Genomic DNA, 21,958 nt, shown 5'->3' with positions numbered 1-21,958 from the left:
ATGTATGGGATGGCTCTAGCTGCCTTGGAGAAAGGCAAGGTATTTATTCAACCTAGAATTCTGCCCAAACACTCGTTACTGAATGGGTTGGACCCCAAAGGGTTGAAAGAGGTGCCAGCTTGATCCTTTGAAACTGTAGTCAGCTGGATCTCTTTCAGGAAGAGTATCGTGGCAGTAATTGCTTGTTCCCTCGGTGTTCATGCTGTCAACCACTGAAATGTTAGATCCAAAAGGTCATCCAGATAAAGTCAAGAGAGAATAGGCCACACAAAAAGAAGCTCTCTGAATCCCGGGGCCAGTATGTGGCTGCATTTGTAATTCCGTTTCCAAGGTCCCCTGTGGATGAGGAAAGGGAGTCCTGAACAAGGACCCTCTGCTTCTGACTTGCTTGGTCCATATGCCTCCAGCAAAGGTGAAGTGAAGTGTTAGTCGTTCAGTGGTATCCAACTCTGTAGCCTGCCAGGCTCCTCTGTCCATGGAATTCTCTAGGCAAGGGTACTAGAGTGGATCGCCATTCCCTTCCCAATCCAAGGATCGAACCCAGGTCTTCCACACTGCAGGGGAGTTCTTTACTGTCTGAGCCACCAGGGAAGCCCACCAGCAAAGAGGAAGAACTAATTTGCCTCCAGCAAAATGGAAGAGACTGCCAAGTTCGACAGCCAGCAAAGAAAACGCTCAGTCCTCTTTTTATTTTTTTAAATTGAGGTATAGCTGACCCCTTTTTTGTAAATCTAGTGACTCTTCTCACTAAGAGGTTGGATCTCAGTGCAGACTGTCACCCCCCACTCTTTAAAAGAATTTATTTATTTATTTTTGGCTGCACTGGATCTTCATTGCTTCTCACAGGCTTTCTCTAGTTGTAGCAAGCGTGGGCTACTCTCTGGTTGCAGTGCTCAGGTTTCTCATTGCAGTGGCTTCTCTTGCTGCAGAGTTTGGGCTCTAGGGCACACAGGCTCAGTAGCTATGGTGCACGGCCTTAGTTGCTCTGCAGCATTTGAGATCTTCCTGAAGCAGGGATCGAACCTGTGTCCCCTGTACTGGCAGGCAGGTTCTTAACCACTGGACCACCAGGAAAGTCCCACCCCCATCTCTTGATGGCACAGAGCTGAGTTATGTTGGCCATGGTCTTGCCATGTTGACCGTGATCCCCAAACAGCAGGTCATGGTCTGGGTGACTTCAAATAAAAATGTCCTTTATAAGAGACAAGAAAAATGGATAACACAGACCCTACCTACATGGAGGTAGACACTGCTATGAAACTTCTCTGGTCTTCAGACACTTGGCAATCAGTCAGGGCACCTCCTTCCACCTCTCCATCTCCTGATATGGTCGCAGGAACCAAAGTCCATTAAATGACCATGAAAGAAAGGTTGTTACAACTGTTTATCTCAGAGACATATATGATGGTGACATTTTTATTATCACAGGAAGGATTTCTGGCCAGGTCTATATGTCTTTGTGTGAGTGTAAGGGAGTCTTTTCAGAGTTAAAGCTTTCAGCATAGAAAGGGAATGAAGCTAATTTCGACATGGACTGCCCAGTTATGGGAAGATGGCTCATAAGACAAATTGATTTAGCTTGAAGAAATTATCCTTAATTTCTCAGGATGAGGAATTACTGGAATAGTCGAAGTCCTCCCAGGAGAAGGGATTCATTTCTTACGATAGGAACTTAGGGATAACTTGGTTAGGTACTTAGGTAAACAGAGAGTGGTGGCCAGGGGGAGGGAGAATCATATAGATAGGAAGCTCTGGACCCAAAATCTGCAATTACTAATGGGAGCAAAATTGAATTGGACTCAAGATACTTGTTGAATGAAAAGTAATGACAGATTCCTGAGATGAGGAAATGCCCTTTGTAGAGTCAAGCAGGTGGTCTCTGGGGTCTCCACAGGCCTCTGGGTCCCTCCCACTTTCTGGCCTCTCCTTCCTGGCCAGTGAAATCCCCAGGGAGCAGAGGCCATGGGATGGTGAAGTCCTGGGCTTGTTGTGCAGGTTGCTTCTCTCCCGCTTATTCCCTGGCCACACAGACCCTTCCTCTCCATTTGTAAAGGTGGTGGAAAGGTAAGAGTATGGCCTAGACATGCCTCAAACCCCTTCCCTTCCTTCCATCTCTGCTCCTACTCTTTCTCACCCAAACTATTGAATGCTTCTGCATTTTCCTCCTAAACCATCTCCCTGAGTGACCCCGAGAAGTCTCAGCTCTTGAGGTTTAAGGAAGCCCTCATTCTCAGCATCCATCTGGTATCCAGTCAACCCACTGAGTCCACTTACAGTCAACACCAATGCTTCATAGTAAAGAATGAACAGCAAAAAAGTGTGGCTAGGACTTCATCCTGGAAAATGAGACAGACACACACAGGCACATGTATACATATGCATATATGAAGTGATACATATATATTTAACACATGTTTATATATTGTATGAGACACATACATGCATGATTTAGGTTAAAATTGTAACTCTGTGCAAATTCTTCTACATAAGATGAATCAAGGGCTGGTTTTTGTCATCATTTTCCCCACCAAACTGGAAAAAGTGCTACACAATATGTTTGAATTTCACAGCCCAATTACAGGGATGAAGATGTTTGCAGAAATATTCAAAGACTTGATTAGTTTTCCCATGGGTCCCTCCTACTCCTTAGCTATTCAAAGCATTGCCTTATGACACACTTTTACTTTAGGAACCATCTCTCATCAATTTTCTCTTCTCAGTTGTGAGCTGCCTTGATTCTACAGGAAGTCATCTACCAGTGGGTTCACCTGTGATGGAGGAGGTCTTGAGGGTCACCTGCACAAACCTGATAAAATCCTGCATCTTTCCTCAGAATTGCCACTTTACTGTCCAGCCATGAGTGGTGTGCCTTCAGCCATGGACAAGTACTGAGAGACTAAGCAGAAGACAGCTGGGCTCAACAGAGTCTAGGCTAGTGTTTTCAGAGGGTGCTAAGTTTCTAAGTGTTTGGCTCAGGAGCAAATACGTTCATGTTTGGATGATTCTTGCTACCCAGTATGGCCACTTTAAAGTAAGGACTTGAAAAATGAAAAGCTGGACAAGGAGGCCCTCTCGTCCCTCTAACACAGAGGTTGCTATGGTCTGAATGTTTGTGTCCCATTCCTCCACCCCCCCCAAAAAAATTCATGTTGAAACCCCAATGTGCTGACATTAGAAGGTGGAGCCTTTAGGAGGTCCCCAAATGAATGAGATTGATACAAAAGAGGCACGAGAGAGCACCCTTGCCCCCGTATACGCCAAGAGGCTGCAACAAGAACTCAGCAACCCAACCTTGCAGGCATCCTGATCTTAGACTTCCATGGCGCCTCCAGAGCTGCAAGAAATACATTTCTGTGGTTTATAAGCCAAGCAGCCTATGGTATTTTGTTATATCAGCCTGAACTAATATACACCACCTTGTACTTTACATTGCAGTTGTGGACACATACACACACACACACACACACACACACACACACACACACACCGTGATCTTAAGGTCTATATTAAATGCCAACAGCACAGAAGAAGAAACAAAGCATTGGGCAGTGCAGAGGAGAGGCAGACGGGGTGTGGACGGGGCGCATTTGCAGCATCAAGACGGGAGCAAGACTCTTTAAAGCAAATAAGGGGAAAGTGCTTTCTGGGCAGAGAACACCGAGTACAGAGTTCAAGGGTGTGGCCTGTGTGGCCTATTGAGGGACAGCTAGTAATCGCTATGGGGCTCAAGCAACCTGGCGGCTGGAAGGACACAGATGGATGGAGTCCAAGGAAGTAGACTAAGAGTCTGTTAGACGCAGCTCAGCAGGACACTACTGACACTTACACTGGCACTTTTTAGACTTGGGGAGGGTGGTGCTGTCTCTGTCCTGTGTCCTGCAGGGTGTTAGCAGCATCCCAGATGCCAGGAGCACCCCCCTCCCTCACTGTAACAACCAAAAAGGTCTCCAGACATTGTTACGTGTCTCCTGGAGAAAATCACCGCTGACCATGAACCGCTGCTGTAGCATCAGCTCCATGAGTGTGGGGAGGACCTAGAATAGGTGACCTGTGGTTATTCATTGAATAAAAAAATGAAAGGAGCACAGGCAAAAGGTTGGGAAGAAAATGTCTGAATGCAGAGAAATTAAGAGTATTAATGAGATTATCATGGCACTAGTGCTAAAGAACCTGCCTGCCAATGCAGGAGATACATAGAGACGCAGGTTCAGTCTCTGGGTCAGGAAGATCCCCTGGAGGAAGGCATGGCAATCCAATCCAGTACTCTTGCCTGGAAAATCCCATAACCAGAGGAGCCTGGCAGGCTACAGTCCATGGGTCACAAAGAGTCAGACACGACTGAAGGGACTTAGCACAGCACGTATGCAATGAGATGACAAGACATTTTCAAGAGGAGGGGACACAAGTTGAAGAAGCTCTCAGTAAATTCAGAGACAGACATCACGGCTGAGAGGGTCAGAGGTCAAGGTGGGTTTGGAGTTTGAAGAGAACGGGTGAGAGTTGAAGAGCAGTTAAGAAGTTAGGGGGACTTCCCTGCCTTCCAGTAGTGGGGACTTCGCCATCCAGCACAGGGGGTGTAGGTTTGATCACTGGTTGGGGAGCTAAGATCCCATGTGCCTCTGGGCCATACAACTAATATGTAAAACAGAAACAATGTTGTAACAAGGTCCACATCAAAAAAAAAATCTTTTATAAAAAAGCAGCTTGGAAACTGACCCCAATGTGAGACACACCCACTCCTGGACTCTGTGAAAGATGGTGGGGAGCCCACAGACTTACTGTTTGGCTTTAATAGTTATGTGTTACGTGAAAACCAGGAGAAAAAAGAAAACAATTTTCTAGTGATGGTAGTTACATAAAGTTTCATTTAAAGTGTATTTGTAAGAATGCTGATATAAGAAACTTAATAATGGAACAGATGGTACGAAGACAGGGCACGTTGTGAAGATGGCATGAGAATGACTGAAGTCTGGGAATAAAAGGCGCTGGTGCCCAGCTGAAGTTGAGGCACGTGACTCCACCCACTTTTCCTGCGAGGTCTGTCTCTGAGCCCTACCTACAAAAGAACGAAGCGGGCTCTGCTGCCACCGGGGCTGGCTGCCGGCTGCCTCACTTCCCAGCCCCTGATCTGAGCCCAGGATGACAAGGCTCCACCCACCATCTCACAAGAAGAGCTATCTTCACAACCACGGGCCGCTGTTCTGAACACCTAAGCCCTGCACCCCCGCTTTAAATGCCCTCTACTTTTTAAAAAAATTATTGAAATATAACTGATTTACAATGTTGTGTTAGTTTCTGGCATACAGCAAGGATTCAGCTGTACCTATATTCTTTTTCAGATTTTTTTTCCATTATAGTTTATTATAAGAGGTTGACTATAGTTCCTGTGCTATACGAAAGCACCTTGTTGTTGATCTTCTAGCTATTTTCTGACTTGTGTTTTGGCTCAGCCAGGTGTGAAGCTTCTGGTTGGAAGGAATCCACCACCCCACCCCGGGCACAGGGAAGGGCACGAGGCTCTGGGCATTGTCACTCCAGTAATTAAGTGCCATAAGAGCAAGTCACCTACTGAACCTCCAATCAAATTAATGACCTACTAATGACTTCCCTGTTTCTGTGAGAGGCACGGTAAGTGACACAAGGCTTTCTTGTTGTTCAGTCATCGTGACGTGTCCAACTCTTTGCGACCCCATGGACTGCAGTACACCAGGCTCCTCTGTCCACTGTCTCCCAGAGTTGGGTCAAATTCATCATGTCCATTGAGTCGGTTTCCTCTGTGTGTTTCTGAGCGAGTCTCCAGCAGATAACCTATGTAAAGGTCCAGCTCTCCAAGTCCAAGTCCAAGGCAGTGTTACTTCCACACAGAAGAGACACTTGGACCTAGACTTCTAGTCTTCCTTTCACACTCCCACCCCCATCACTCCAGCTTTAGTGAGTAAAATCGATAGACTGATAGAGGGATAGGAGGGTAGGCATCATTTAATTTTCACGACTCAAGGGGTAGAATAACCTTCTCTAAAATAAACAGAATAGGGATCCTGGATGGTGAACAGCTTCAGGGATCTCCAGGAATAGCAGAGACAGACTGTTCTGTGCTGATGGGTCCCAAACCAGTATTTTAAACACCCAGCGACATTAACTTTGCATCTTAATGGAGGCTGAGGCACTCTGAGCAGCCAATAAAGTGTTACCTCACCAAGACTTCCCTCTAAGTACTGTAGGTTTTGTTTTTAAAGTCCTGGGTACCACAAATTACACTTAGCAACTACCCAACCATATTATTTCCTTCCTGTCTAATGCAATTTTTCTGTTTCTTTATATAAAGGACCTCGGCTATTTTAAAAAATTATCCTCACTCCTAAATTAACCTGACTTTTGTTTTCAGCAATCGAATGAGCTAAGAACAAGAATGAGGCAGTGTTTCTAGCTTCTAAGAAACTAGATGTAAAAAATTTCCTACAGAGCCATCATTTAAAACGGCAAATTGTTCTGTTAAGGGGTACAGGTTGTGGAGTGTGGTGGGGACCAGGAAGAAAGGACAAGCCACTGAAGGAGGCTCCTCTATGGATGAAACCGCATGGCATTCCTTCCCACCAGCTCACATCTTACTCAATCATTTATACAACAATGATTATGTAAGTGCAGTGGGATTGCTGGACAAGTCAGGCAAGGCCCTCCCCATTAGGAGCTCACAGTCTAGTGGAAGCCAAACAGGTAAACTAGACGATTCCAGTAATTCATTCATTCCACGAAGAATTTTCATTTTTTAATAAATAACCATTGAGTCTTTACCAAGAATCATTATTGAGCAAGACAGGCAAGATCCTTGCCCTCAAGGGCTTATGTTTGCGTGGAAGTTAAACAAACGATGATCTCAAAGAGTGAGAAGTGCTAAGAAAAATACAACAGGCTATGTAACAGAGGATCTAAGGCTAGAGGAACTGCCAAGCTGATGGAGGGCGATGAAGTATAAGGGCTCTCTGGGCGGGGGAATGGGATGACACTTGAGCTGAGATCCATCCTTTAAGCCAGGGCCAGGAGGCTTTCCATCTCTTCCATGAGCACTCGAGCTTCCTAATCTCCTAACCTAACACCCTCCTTCCACTGGACACTAAATGTGCTGCCTGATGTTAGCGTCTCCGGGTCTACCTTGCGTATCTGCTCCCCGCCCAGGGGCAAAATCTCCGGAAGGCAGGTGAAATGGGATAGGAGATAGGAGGAAGCTCTTAGTATGTCACCATGAACATTTGCTCAAACACACAGGCGCAGTCGGCGTAAGCGGCCGGACTGAACCAGTCAACAGGCCTCAGAACCCCAGGCAAGCACGGGCTGGGATGGGAAGAGGTGAGGCGACCTGCCTGTGAGCCGAAGAACCGGCTGGGCCGGGCCCAACTCTGCCCTGACGACAGCGCTCCTGCCTACGCCCTCGAGGGGGCGGGCCGTAAGCCCTGTGCCGCGCCTGCGCAGTACAACGCCCGCGCCTGCGGCCCCGAGCGCGGCCCTCGAACTGCGCCGGCGCGGTGCGACAGGCGCTAAGGGGCGGGGCTCCGTTGCGCCGCGCGCAAGGCTGGGGCAAAACCCGGGCCGGGATAGGGCGTGGGGCAGCGCGTCGGGACGTCCCTCGCGTCGGGCCCGACGGCGCGTGCGCACTGGATGGCCGGCTGGGCGGCTGAGGGGCGGGGCGGGGGCAAGAGTGGCCTCTTTGCCTCATTTGTGCCCTAACGCCGCCCGGACACCGTGCTGGCCGCCGACACCATGAAGATCTGGACTTCGGAGCACGTCTTTGAGTAAGTTTGGGGGTAGGAGCAGGTCGGCGGGGGTCACGGGGCAACTGGGGGTAGGAGGGTAGGTTGGGCCCGGAGTCGCGGCGAGGCCCCGGCGCACTTCAAGAAGCTTCTGGGCGTCGGGCCTAGTGTGGGGAGCTGGGCCCGAGCGCCTCGGAGCCCGGGGCGTGGGGTCCAAGGTCACGACCCTGGGGACACCCCAGAAATGGGCTCCCAGGGGACACGGCCGGACGGGAGGGGACTGGGGATGGGGCCCTTGCGGCCTTCCTCTGGGGGACGCCCCCTCGGGTGGCAGGGGCGGCGCCGAACACGAGGTCCTTGACAGCCCCGTAGGCCCGAGGATCCTGGAGAAAGGCGTGGACTGTCGAGATTCTGGTCGCCCCGCCACCTTCAGGTAGAGTTTCTTAACCTCGGAATGTGAATTGAGGGTGAGCTCAGGCGACCAGGAAGTGGAACTTTTTCCAGCAGCTTCGTGCCTTGAGGAATTGCAATTTATGGCCTTGGAATTGGAGTCCAAGGTACAGCCCTGACTCTGACAAGCTGTGTGACCTTGGGTTACCCATTTCCGTCGTCTGAGACATGGAAGATGACGGTGTTGTCAGGGCCTGACAGCACTGAGATGTCTCTGAGGCCATGTTCATTAACATCTCCTGGTTAGGGGGAAATGTTTACTAAGGAAAAAGGTCTTAAACCAGTTGGATGTTGAGAATTAAATTATTTGCTGCTTCCATGATTCATTGTGCAGAAGAACCATGCCTTGAATCCCCTGTATCGTTTTTGCCTGAACAAATTGTTGATCGATTATCTCATCACTGTTTATTGACTAATAATTTTTCCTCTCACCGGTTTGAAATGCTGCCTTCATCCTAAAACACTGCTGTGATTTATATTTTAATCCATTTCTGAGCTGTCTGCCCTATTTGACTGATCTTGCTATTGTTGCCACACTGTTTTAATTTTTATAGCTTTGGTAGTATGTTTTAGTGTAACCATTTGGTTTAAAAACAAAACGACTTTTCTGAAGGCAGTGTTAAAACATGTTGTAGACTGTTTACATTCTTATCAAATCAGACACATGCAGGAGTTCGCTGGATCCTAGAAAGCAGAGAATGTTAGAATCAGAGGGAAAGTTTCTTTTCTCCCTAATGTTTACTATTTTTTAGGGGGGAGACCCTGAATTTGTAGTCTTTTTAATATTCTTTAACCAGGTCACATTCTTCTACTCTGTTTGAACCATTAGAATCATGGGTGGTTTCTTCTTTGCAGTTTTCTTCTGGGTTTAAATGCTTAAGTTTTTTCCACTGTGTCTTATAACTTTCTTCCTTAACACTCTTCTCCCTAGGTTGTTCCCCACCCCTCCTCTTCACTCATTCTGCCCTTTTCTTTAATGTTTCCCTCTCTTTTTCCCCTTCAGTGTAAATGCTCAGTGAAATTCTGCTATTGGCCTTCTTGCATTTCATCAGAGATTCTTAATTTTTCTCTTGTTGCAGACTTCTCTGAAATTTGATGAAGGCTCTGAGACTCTGCTCCCAGAACATAGACATACTCACATAAATGCTCTGTATGTTCTGGGAGAAGCCCTGATTCTCCCCAGATAATCTGACTTCTTGATCAAGGTCCCAGCTGATACATACACATTTCCAGCAGCCAAATCTGTACCTAGGGCTCCAGCCTCTCTTGACCTTCAAATCCTTATTTTCAGGTTTCAGCAGCGTGTCTCTGCTCCAGTGTTCTGCGGGCTTTTCAAACTCAGCATCCCTGAAAATGAAGTTGTTTATCTCCGCTCTCAAATTTTACACTTTTCCTATGTTTCCCATCTTAAGGATGTTACTAACCAACATCTAAGTCATCTTAGATGACTTTCTGTGTCTTTCCCATCTTTGAGTTGCCAGACTTCCTTCTGAGGCCTAGCATGTAGTTGGTATCTAGTTGAAGTCATTCATTGATTCTTACACCAAATATGAAAGCCCACTAGGCACCAGGCGCTGTTCTTTGGATCGATTCCACTTTGGTAAATAATCAAGACATCATTGCTGCCTCAGTGAACAGTGTTCCCACATTTTATAGGTGAAACAATTGGACAGTTCACCAGGCCAGCACCAGTTCCACTTATTGACTGCCCTTTGGCACAATCTTTGAATGTCTTGCAGTGTGAAGTCTTTTCACATGATTACATTAATTCAGTTAAAATGAATTTCTGGAAGATTGTTTATTGTCATATATATCCTTTGTGATTTTTGAGCTAGACGTGTTTTATAAAGCTAAGTCAACATCAGTGTTTTCAGGTTGGCCCAGAGAGGAGAGAAGTACTGAATTACAAATAACATACAACCATCCTGAAACCTTGCAGTTGCTAATTTTTTTAGAGGAGGTGAGGAAGAGAATAAGTTCCAGGAAGCCAGCTATCCAGAGTCTCTGACTAGATGGAGACAGGGATGGGCTCACTCATCTGATTCTCATTTTAGTTAGTTGCCTTGGTAACAGTCAGAGTGCTTGTCCCCTATCACTTCTTTTTGTGGGGATTGTTTAGATTTGTGAAATAGATTCGCTTGTATACCTGCACTTAATGCTGAATAAGGCTTGAGATTAAAAATACAATGGGATTCATTTCTGAATAGCAAAAATGAAAGCTTTAAGAGTAATGGTGGAATGGGAGGGAGGTTCAAGAGAGAGGAGCAGGTATACCTATGGCTGATGTATGGCAGAAACCAGCACAATATTGTAAAGCAATTATCCTTCAATTAAAAGTAAATTAAAAAAAAAAAAAGGTTTTGGTTGTCCAGGGTTTTGCGAAGCGAGTGGGGTTGAGATTTTTCTTCTGTCCACAAAAAGTTATTAGGCTTAGTTCTCTGAAAAGTTAAAATAGATTAGTACCTACTTGTTTTGCTTTTAGAAAAATAAAAAGCCGTGCTGTGTCGTTTATCAGTAAGTGAAGTTTGAAACACCATCTCCAGATCTTGTCTTTCTTTCAGTGAAGATGTAGAATCAGTCACTTTTAATGCTCATTGTAATTAGTCAGAGGCTCACTTGAAAGGGGTATCTTTTGTATAAGTATATTGTTCAGGTAAACTGTGAAGAGAACAAATGCACATTATGTTGTAAATCACCCAAGTACACGTGTTTTTCCAGTAATATAAAGATGCTGCAAGTTCCATGATGCTGTTGCCATCTTAATCCTTCATAAGCAAAGGCTGATGAAGAGAGACTATTAGAAAATGGCACATTGCTGCTGCTGCTGCTGCTAAGTTGCTTCAGTCGTGTCCGACTCTGTGCAACCCCATAGACAGCAGCCCACCAGGCTCCCCCGTCCCTGGGATTCTCCAGGCAAGAACACTGGAGTGGGTTGCCAGTTCTTTCTCCAATGCATGAAAGTGAAAAGTGAAAGTGAAGTCACTCAGTCGTGTCGGACTCTTAACGACCCCATGGACTGTAGCCCAACAGGCTCCTCCATCCATGGGATTTCCAGGCAAGAGTACTGGAGTGGGGTGCCATTGCCTTCTCCAAAATGGCACATTAGGAGTATCTTAAAAAAAAAAAACAGTATATTGAGTGACCTTTTCAAAACAGATGTCAGAACCACTCCTTGGAGGAAAGTAAAGAATAAAAAGATTGGCTGGAGGGGTCACAATTATTTATTACATTATTAGAGGCAAGTACATGTTTAATATGAATCAGTGATTCTTAGAAACAAAATTTATGTGTGAGAGGATACTGGTGAGTGGAAAATATGACTCAGGAAACTACTGGAGTGTTCTATAGGTTATTTTAACCTTGCAGGCATCAGCTGTGACACATAGCCTGTGTACTGAAAAAAAGACTGAAATCTGTACACGTCCATAATGTAGACTGAGTCCCCTGAAATCATCTTCCGGTCAACATTTCAGAAAATAATCTTCCCTAGGTAAATTAAGTAAACTTTAAGTGTAAAGAATAATTTGATGAGTTATATAAATGGTTTAATTTATATGCATGTTGTTAAAGGTTTGATTTTTGATTCGTGTCTGCAGCCATCCATGGGAAACCGTTACAACAGCTGCAATGCAGAAATACCCAAATCCTATGAATCCGAGTGTGGTTGGAGTTGATGTACTGGACAGACACATAGATCCCTCTGGAAAGTTGCACAGCCATAGACTTCTCAGCACAGAGTGGGGACTGCCTTCCATTGTGAAGTCTGTAAGTGTGCCTTTGTTCCTGAAGCAGTGTGACTGCTGGAGAGAAGTTTTCTAGATCACATTATAATTTCAAATAGGTGGTGGGAGCCAATTTGGAATGTCATTTTTGCATCAGTTCAAATTGTATTATAATAAACTTGAGTTATGAGTGTATAATGAATTAGAAATATTATTACAGTCTTCATGAAGTCACCTGATAAAACCTTCTGAAGGAAGCCAGCTAATGCTCTGTGATCTGAAAGTTTTATTCTGCTTTTCCTACCTTGCCAACAGCTTGAGCTATGGCAGCTGGGATTTGGTGCTGGTGGTTAGTGGGCAGCTGCTGGGGTCATTGGTGCTGCGACGTTAAGTGAGGCATAATCTCAGTTTGCCGTGGCCAGGTTTGTTCCAAGATCTGGTGCTTCTGCCTATACATTGGAAAATGTAAATCTGTGCTCTTTCAAGGGAGCAGGTTTTAGGGATCCAGTCTATCATGATGGGAGAGAATCCTAGTATAAGTGGACCAAGTTATCTGTAGAAACCCTCTTCATAGAAGGTGGGCCCATGCAGAAAACGGAAGTACATGTTTTTCACCAGGAATGTGCTAACTGCTTCCTTTGTTCTAACTGCTGCACTAGATGATGAGGACAAAGAAGTGAGCAGGGTTGGGATGGGCTTGGGGTCAGCGTGGGAGTGCCCCTGCATGTGCTGTGTTACCTTCATTGTGAAGTGGCTGGTCTTCTGCCTGGAGAGCAGAGCCACCGCATCCTCCCCCTTGGACTGCACCAGGGAAGCCCTGACAGACACTCTGAAGCTCTCCTTTCTCTCCATCTATGTTTCCCGAATGTCAGGCTCACTGCTCCACAGCAACCTTGGCAGTTTCCGCATCCTGCCTTGTCTTGCGTACGTTTTCAGCTGGCTGGTGGCTAAATTGTCTCTGCGGAAGGTTTTTGTGTCTAGGAGTCTCATCTTCTCCCTTAAGTGGTCCTCCTTTCTGATCTTTGTCTCATTCCTTGTGTTTTTTATGAAAACACATTTTTGGTTCAAAATACTAACACATCTTTACCTACAAATAAAACATTGATAACACTAGTTAAGAAATCCTCCTCTGATCACTAATTCCAAATGTTTTACTTAGATTATTGGTGCGGCAAGAACCAAAACATATGTGCAAGAACATTCTGTAGTGGATCCTGTAGAGAAAACAATGGAACTTAAATCTACAAATGTAAGTAACTACCTGGCTTAGTTTTTTCTTCTTTTGTGGTGGTGGTGGTGGTTTAGTCACTAAGTCGTGTCCAACTCTTGCGACCCCATGGACCGTAGCCTGCCGGCTCCTCTGTCCATGGGATTCTCCAGGCAAGAATACTGGAGTGGGTTGCCACTCCCTCCTCCGTTCCCTCTTGTAGTTGATACACAAGTGGACGTACACTCTTCAGCCTGGTCTAAGAAATTCCTACTCAGATGCTGGACCGTCTCTGCCTGTTTGCAGCCTCAGTGCTCTAATGAGCCTGCCTGTTACTTCTAGGAGATAGCATTCAATAAAATGAATTTGGAATCACTGTATATTATTACTATTATGGTGCTTTTGTCAAATTTATTACTTTTTTAATAAAAAGTAAGCAATGAATATTGAAAAGTTCTATTTACATAGTAATATCAAAGTGGTTTATATGCTATTTTGCATATTTACCCAGCAGGATTTTGGTTTGTGAGTTAATTTAGGAAATGTTTTTAATCTTGATTCCCGACATTATTTGACTTTTTTTAATTCTGTAGATTTCATTTACAAATATGGTTTCAGTAGATGAGAGACTTATATACAAACCACATCCTCAAGACCCAGAAAAGTAAGTGAAAAGTATTTTAACAAGCTTATTTTACAATATATTTTTATTTTTCTTAAGTATGAAAAATGAAAATTAGGTCATCCTGAAGCTGTGCCAATGTGTTTTGTTCTAGAACTATTTTGACTCAAGAAGCCATAATTACTGTGAAAGGAGTCAGTCTCGGCAGTTACCTTGAAGGGCTGATGGCAAGTACGATATCATCAAATGCTAATAAAGTAAGTAAGGCTGCTCTCACTTAACGTGGGGGGGTGGGGTGCAGGCTTGTGGGATCTTAGTTCCCCAGGTCCGCTGCAGTGGAAGCACAGAGTCTTAACCGCTGGGTCACCTGGGAAGTCCCTCCCGCTTGCTGTTCTTCCTGGGTCATTTCTTAGAAGAGCTGTCCTTGTGAGCTGAGCCACTGCAACATGACGCCATGTGGGCTGTTACTGGGTCTAGTGTGTCTGAGTTCACATTCCACCTGTAATTTCCACCTGTAACTCTGACCAGCCTTTCATCTTGGGCAGTTAACTAAGTGAGCCTTTCTCTACCTCAGTTTCCTATCTGTGAAGTGAAGATTAATTAGCCACCTTACAGGGTTGGGTATGAAGAGTAAATGAGGTATCATGGGAAATCTGGCTGGGGGCCCAGCATTTGGGGGCAGGGGAAGGCGAAGATGTGTGTCACTGTTGAAAGCATAGATTCTCAGCCTGTTTCTCATTATCATCTCCCTTCACCCCCAGATCCACTGTAGATATTTTCTCCTAACTATCCCCACCCTGAGAAATTATTTAATGCCAAACATTATGTCTACAGATTCAGAGATATATGGGTCTGCGTCTGTGCTTTATATATTAAAAGAATGAGATTTTTCCCTACTACCCCCCAACTAATTTTTGCCCCATTGAAAATGTATGATTTAAAATAAAGTAAGTTTAGAGAAAGAGATGCCTAATGCACTGTTTTATAACGTGTAATATCATTCAGCAGTCAAAAGATATTCATAGATGCCTTCTCTATGTCAGGCAGAGTGCTAGGCTAGACTGGGGAGACAGCGGGGAGCAAAACAAACGTGGTGCCTGCCCTCGTGGAACTAAGAGGAAGGCGACATTAATCATACAACACGGCATTAGGAAAGGAAAAGTACAGAAAGGTACGAGAGTGCTTCATGAGTGCTGAGTAAGTGGTGTTGCTGCTGAGTTCTGAGCGAGGGGTGGGTAGGCCGTGAGGGGTCTGCTAGGGAGTGGTCCAGGTGGATCAGCTGCACATGCAAAGGCCCCAAGGCCAGAAGCAGTCAGTGCTCCTCTTTCTGTCCCTCAGGGAAGTACACAGAGTCCCACGAGAGAGGGGTTGGAGAGCAAGTTAGACCAGAGCCTCGGACAGCATTTTGGTGTAAAATATGGACATAAAAAGAGAAATGGAGTTTGACCTCACCATCAGAAGGGGGACCATTCTAATCATAAAGTAAAACATGACTATCATTTAATTGTAGATTCTTTTTAGAACATCTTTTGCAAACAAAAACCAGTTTTAGATCAAGCCAGTTTCTCAAAGCATTTGATATTTGGTAAATAACGTTAAAGAAGAAAATACAAAGAGAAAAACTGTCCTAGTGAGGTTTAGTTACGCTTGTTCCACCCATTGTGACTTCCTGATGTGCTATTCATGCATGCCTTTGCCCTCACTTGGTTATCAGTAAACATACTGGATTTTTTTTTTAAGGGCCGAGAAGCAATGGAGTGGGTAATACATAAATTAAATGCTGAAATTGAGGAACTGACAGCTTCAGCAAGAGGAAGCATACGGACACCAATGGCGGCAGCGGCATTTGTGGAGAAATGATAATGGAGGTTGATAGATGGCACCCAGTTCCCCAGCTCTCTACAAGCTGGCAGTATATTTATTTGTTATTTAAAAAATACAACTCTATTTTAGGTAGAATTTTTTTTTTAAATAAGCTGAAGAAAAGCTATGTGACTTGATCAAACAGAGGTGCAGGGTTTCTAAATAAAAGGGATCAGCTGAAATTAGTATTGTCTGAAATGACTGATTTTGAGGATTCCAGTATTTATGCAAAATTTTAAGCTTTTTGAAAAGTATGCTTGGAAATTGGTATTGGCTGAGGAAACCTCCTTAAGGTAGAATTTTAAAGCTTTTCATGCATTGGAACTCTTACCTGGCTTTGGACCAACCCCAGAACCAAGCAGAGCCCCTTCTGCGTACGCAAGACTGCCCTGCTGCAGTAAACTTGGAGAGCTTCCATGAGGGAACTCACTGTTAAAGGAGGAACTATCGTTTTAAAAAGACATTAATTGTATGAAATAATTTGCTATAAACCACCATTAAAAATCACAATGCTTTAATTTCATACTCAACATTTTTTGGAGTAAAAATTATCACGAAAGTAATAAATGACTCCAACAAAAGTACATTTTATTGTGTTATAAAGGGTACTGTACTGATTTGCCAAAGTTTTGTAACTTAGTAAAGGTATTACCTTCCTTGGATTTGTACTTTATGATTTAGTATGCTGTATCGTGGGCTGGTTATGTTAACTGAAGAAATAAAGTCATTACCAGAATTTTGCAGCACTCTTAAACTTAAACAGAAGAACAGCTGTTCACATCTTTTAGCATTTCACATTTGCTTAACTTAAATTGCCATGTGTCAAAATCACGGTTCTGTAATTGCTAAAGCATGATATGTCAGGTTATTTGAATATAATTACTTTGTGAAGTAATTATGACCACAAAACATCTTTGTTACATGAAGAGCTGTACATCATTTGAAATTACTCAAATGATGTCTTGATCTGAAGCATAAATCCCAGGGACTTCATGTTTTTAATAACATTGTGTCACTGCGGGGGATGGGGGTGGTGGAGAAGAAAAAAATAATAGGGTGGGAAAAAAAGGCATTGGCCTAAAGCACCCTGTGAGCTGTTTTGCAGCTTTTATTTATAGGAAATCCTTGCTTTGGATGAACAGTCCAATATGTGTATTTTGTAACAGGCAATTAATTATCAACCACTAAGTAAGAATATCTATGATCCTTGGAATTGTTGCATACAGAGTACTGTTATTAAAAGGTGATGAGCTCTTGCCTTTATTTCACAGTACTTAATGTATAAACTTCTAGTCAGTTTTCCTACAAAAGAAACCAGTTAATACAGGTATATAAACCACAAAAATCATATACCAATTTAAAAATCGGTGTTTTTCTACTTAAAGTACTGTTTAGCTTGAGGCTTCTTAGGACATTTGTAAAAGCACATTAAAGCCAATAAGGTTTTTTATTATTTTTATAACATTTTTTACAATTAGAATAGCATTTCAACTAAACAAAACATTGCTAAATATTGATATTTAATAAATTACCCTGTATAATTTCTGGAAATTATACTTGTTCTGGAAAGTGTCAGAATAGCCTAATGATAAAAAGATTTCTAAACAATGTTATCCTGACTTTTTTATTCTAATAATCTATAAATTTTCATTTTCCAGTGTAGTTACTTTTAGTAAAGTAGCTGGTAGTTAATGGCTTTTACCTGTTAAGCATTTGAGAGGACTGAAATACTGGTTTTCATGGGTTAGAATTAAGGCTCTCAGACTATGTAGCATATTTTTTAATATTAAAGGTGGATCTTAATTAAAAAACTTCCTGTTAATAAAAACTTCCTTTTAACTATGATGTTTTTCCTGATTATAATTTCTTTCTAATAACTGCAAGGAGTAAAAGTGTTTTATCCTTGGAAGAATTCGCCTAATGCCACGTGCTGGAGCCGGCTCAGCGCCCAAGATTTAGATTCTAGGTTGGATGCGCAGCGCTTCGGCCCTCCCTTCCTCCGATGTCCGGTCTGCTCCCCTGGCCGGGCTCTGCTGCCTGGTCTGGTTACCCACCCTGGGCTGGCCTGAAACCCCGGAACTGTCGAGGGTCGGCTTGCCATGGTTAATTGTTAACTCGGGACGGTAGTGCTGGCGCGTCGTCAAGGTCCAGACCCGGCCGTCGGGTCCCGGGGCGGGAAAGGGGTGGCGCGCCCAGAACACGGGCCTCGACGCGGTTCAAAGTCCCGCGCTACCAGAGCCAGGTGGTCACGCCTCCCCTCTAGCCCCGGCAAGGCTACTACGGAAACCCGCGAGGCACACCTGCACTGGCAACCACGGCACGGGTCGCGCGCCCCTATTGGCTCACGGCGCGGGGAGCATTCTGCGACGAGGCGGTGAGGCCGTCCGGGAAGGCGGGGCGGGACTGGCAGCCTCGGAGCCCCGCCCCTTCCGCTTCTCAGACCTGACCTTCCGGCAGCCGGGCCGCGCGCCGAGCCGACATTGACAGGTCTTCGCGATTCGGCCCGACGCGCCCCCTCTCGCGACATCATGGTGGCGTACTGGCGACAGGCTGGACTCAGGTAGGGCCAGGCCTCGGGAAAGGCGGACCTCTGGGGCACGGGGAGGTACGGGGCGGCCCGGGGTCGGAGGTCACGCCGGGCGCTTCGCGGATGGGGGTCGGCACGGCGAGTGAGGTCCCAAGATGGCGGCCTGCAGACGCTGGGCCAGGGTCACGGCCGCCGGGGCCCGAGCACCTGCCGGCACCTGCCGGGTGTCACCGAGCACCTGCGTGCTCCCAGGAGCGCCCTCGACAAGTGCCATGTCTTCTCAAGGACGGCGCTTCTCACCCGCGCGGCCTTTGGCCTTTGAATTGGACTCAGTTGAGGTTCTGAAAGTAACAGAGCTCGAGAGAGCGGAGGGATTCTCTGGGTGTAACCACGGTCACTGTAGCTGTTTCTTTCTAGCTTCATTAAAAATTAACTCCTGTTGTCAGGTTTATTGGTAAAACGGGTGAAAGCCCTTGACAAGGTGTAAAGAGCTCTGCCCCAGGTGAGTGGTGGCTCCTGGGAAGCCAGAATATGGAACACACTGGAGGCCACGGCTTCTGGTGAGATGGAGAAACCGTGGATCTAGGTGTCACACCTGGTTTCTTTGCCCGTACACCCGATTGAGCTGCTCACCTGGCTCAGGTTAACACACCTTGTTACTTGACTAGATTAAGTAGCACCTCCTAATGGTGACCTGTGGGTATATGACTGGGCAACCCAAGAGTTTGCTGATTTTCAAGGTCGAGGTAGAGTTCTGTAGGATTGGAGGCATGATGGTCCCCCTCAGAGGCAGCACCTACCACGTGATAGGTGGGGCAGACCTGCTCACCTCACTTGGTCTTTCATCCTCCCAGCCACCAGTGGGACAAATATTGTTATCCTTCTGCTTTGTGCTGTTGTTTTTACAGGTGAGCAAATTAGACAAAAAGATGCAAAGGTCACCAATTCCTAGGAATGGAAGCAAGAATCTGAACTCCTATCTCTAGTCCCCCAAAAAACAAACCTGAAAATATGAGAAAATAGTCAGCAGCAAACTCCCCTTCCTGTTTTCAAAGAGTGTTAAAAGTGAGCTTACATCTCCTGGAAAATAAGGTGTTGATGGGAGTCCCACGTAGCAAACAGGAAGCAGGCTGTCAGATATTTTGCTCGAATTGATGATGTTCTCTAAGGGCTTCTCAGTTTAACTTAGAAACTTTGATTGGGAAGTTATTTTCAATGGCAGACCTGTGAATCAGAATCCAGTATTCTGAGGAAAACCTTTAAATAATCAGAAGTAGAGCTCTTTTCATTCAAAATAGGTGTGTTTTTTTCCTCTTTTAATTATGTATGCTTTATCTTGTAAGAATAATAAAAGACAAAATGTTGAAATCAAATGGGAAAAAGTACAGTCATGTTATACCCTTTGTTAACATTTAGGACTGTGCTGTGGGTTTTTCCCTCTAATAAATCTATGCATCTTTTAGTTCAAATTCATATGTATTGAAGAGAAAACAGTGCAAAGAAAAATAAAAAATCTCCCATTCTAATACCAATGAAGGCTTTGATACATTTCTTTCTGGTCTTATTTCTCTTTGTATATATTCCTTTTGCGTCATTCATTTATTTTAAAGTTCAGTTCTACAATAATGTACAATGAAACCAAAAGTATAGGCAGGAAAACAAAAGCACAGTCACACAACCAGTCTGGCTGGATCATTGATTATTAGCTTTCTTGCTCTCTCATTTCCTCCCAGCTACATCCGATACTCCCAGATCTGTGCAAAAGCAGTCAGAGATGCACTGAAGACTGAATTCAAAGCAAACGCCATGAAGACTTCTGGCAGCACCATAAAAATTGTGAAAGTGAAAAAGGAATAATCTGTAAGTTACTGATACATTTAGAAAAAGAGTTGCACCGTAAGTTTTTAGAACGCTTTAAAAAATCGAATTTCAGCTCTCAAAAATAGCTGTCCATATTTGGTCAGTTGGTACATTTAGAGTTAGTGGGATGATAATTTGAGGCACACAGGTTGTAGAAGTCCCATGGTTTAATCAAAGAATGTCACTGGGAGGCCCTGACAAGCAGAAGTAATTGCCACATTGATTTTTAGTTCATTTAGCGAAGCTTAGGTAAAGAGCCATCGGCCATCTTATTTTAATTAAACCTGTTTCATTTGTCTACACAAAATCAAATATTTGGAGGATAAACTCCCAACTTTATAATTGTTATTGGAGTTATGTAACTACTTCAGAAGCTTGAAAAATTACTCTTCTTTAAGAGTTTATTTTCCCCACATCTGCTAGTGTTCTCAAGCATAAGGGCTGCCAGTACAGGCAAGGGTCCTGATTTCTTATCAAGCATTAAAATCATCAAGACCCTGCAGTGAATACTGTTTTGCTAAATTTATTATGCTTTCAGAGTTTGGTTCATTTCACCTCTGATGTTGGCATTGCAAAGTAAGACAGTTTCGTACAGTTGATAAGTTCAAACTACTAAAGTGATTTGATCTCTAAACCACTTTTTTTGACATTATTATTTCAAAGATAAAGTGAGGCAAATTACCAGAGGGATGTTTTTCAGATTTAATTTTCTTGTTTTGCTTTAAAAAAAAATTTTCAGCAGTAGCCAGGAAATGTGATAAATATTAATCCTTTGGCAGCTTGTGGTTATGAGCAGTTTTACTTATTGGAACTGTCTCCCCTAAGCATTCTTCATTTTCATTTTAAATTAGTAAATATTTTATTACAAGTCTGGAGATGCAGTGTTTTGAATTGAGCCCTGTTTCTGTTGGGGCTCTCTGTCTAATCTCATCATTCTGAGGGATGAGACCTTTAGGTTGGGTTGTTTTTGTTTTAACAGTGAGCTAACTGAGAAAAATCACCCCACTTCTGCCTGCAGCATGGCTGATCCAAACCCTGCTTCGATTGCCCTCAACCTTGCGATGTCCTTGGGGCCAGGAAGTAGGGTTTGGCTCCAGTAAACAGCACAGTGACCACTGTCTATACCTTGTACAGGGAATGAGTCCCCACTGCCTCAACGTCTTCTAAAGACAGAGTGTTTCTTAACTGTGGGGAGAGTGTTTGGCTTTATTTAGCAAGGAAGTGCCTCTTTGGCTAGGGCCTCTCAGGTGAACCCACACTTTTTACATCTGAGAGCCAAGGTTTATCACCAGCCAAGTGAACTGAAGCCGTAATCGTATTATACAGCTCGTTGTAAGGAAGTTATTTCCCCTGTTTGTGTTGGATTTTTAAGAAAACAAAAGGACCAGCAACTTGGATTTTCTCTTTTCCTTCTAGACCCTGAGTACAGCCTGAATGCTGCATGTTCAAGGTGAAGCTGTGGGCACATATTATAGCAGATTGGAAACCATCTCCCTTCATGGAAAAAAAACAAAATAATACCTGTCTTGTTCATAGATTGACAATGCCAGTGAATTAAAGTACAGTTCACTCTAGCTGTTGGTTTTTGATTTCTGTCAGACTTCTTCTTTATGGGAGCCATCTGCACGGCTGCAGGAATATGATAAAAGGAGAACAGAAACTTCTGTCCATCCAGTGGTTAGCACTCCAAGCTGCAGGGGGCATGGGTTCAATCCCTGGTTGGGGAACAAAGATCCCACAGCCGCCAAAAAAAAAAAAACCCAAAAAGTTAAAGGAAGAAGAGATGTCATATCTAGTGACCAAAGGGATCCAGGAGACATTTTGAAAATGTCTCAAAATAGTGCTCTTTTTCATGACATAAATTGACAGAATTGGGCTCTGTTATCAAAGCTGTCTTACTCCTTATCTTCAAATTGCAGACACCATGTCAGAGCTAGTGGCCAGGGGTGGGGGAGGGGAAGT

General features: G+C 44.3%; 2 protein-coding genes across 4 annotated transcripts; both read left to right on the top strand.

Moving 5' to 3' along the window:
* Positions 1–7,644: 7,644 nt before the first annotated feature.
* PRELID3B (PRELI domain containing 3B) lies at positions 7,645–17,451 on the top strand. 3 transcript variants are annotated; one of them, XR_015139255.1, is made up of 7 exons: positions 7,645–7,787; positions 11,792–11,960; positions 13,077–13,166; positions 13,718–13,788; positions 13,901–14,003; positions 14,790–14,917; positions 15,487–17,451. XR_015139255.1 is itself a non-coding variant. In XM_086332759.1 (7 exons), the coding sequence occupies exons 3-7, from the start codon at positions 11,823–11,825 to the stop codon at positions 15,604–15,606; spliced, it is 522 nt and encodes a 173-aa protein (XP_086188885.1). In that variant the 5' UTR covers positions 7,645–7,787; positions 11,562–11,685; positions 11,792–11,822; the 3' UTR covers positions 15,607–17,451. The 3 variants fall into 3 exon arrangements, 2 of the variants coding, with proteins under 2 accessions (XP_086188885.1, XP_086188884.1); XM_086332759.1 differs by lacking the exon at positions 14,790–14,917 and adding an exon at positions 11,562–11,685; XM_086332758.1 differs by lacking the exon at positions 14,790–14,917.
* Positions 17,452–18,047: 596 nt separating this feature from the next.
* Positions 18,048–21,570, top strand: ATP5F1E (ATP synthase F1 subunit epsilon). Its single transcript, XM_086332760.1, has 3 exons — positions 18,048–18,169; positions 19,870–19,996; positions 21,413–21,570. The coding sequence occupies exons 1-2, from the start codon at positions 18,138–18,140 to the stop codon at positions 19,991–19,993; spliced, it is 156 nt and encodes a 51-aa protein (XP_086188886.1). The 5' UTR covers positions 18,048–18,137; the 3' UTR covers positions 19,994–19,996; positions 21,413–21,570.
* Positions 21,571–21,958: the final 388 nt, after the last annotated feature.

The sequence above is a fragment of the Bos grunniens genome, chromosome 13 (assembly GCF_055505025.1).
Source record: "Bos grunniens cultivar Pamir isolate PY7600 chromosome 13, Bosgru_T2T1.0, whole genome shotgun sequence".
Taxonomy (NCBI): Eukaryota; Metazoa; Chordata; class Mammalia; order Artiodactyla; family Bovidae; genus Bos; species Bos grunniens.
The sequence above is the reverse complement of the archived record's forward strand: the minus strand, read 5'-3'. Positions and strand labels throughout refer to the sequence as shown.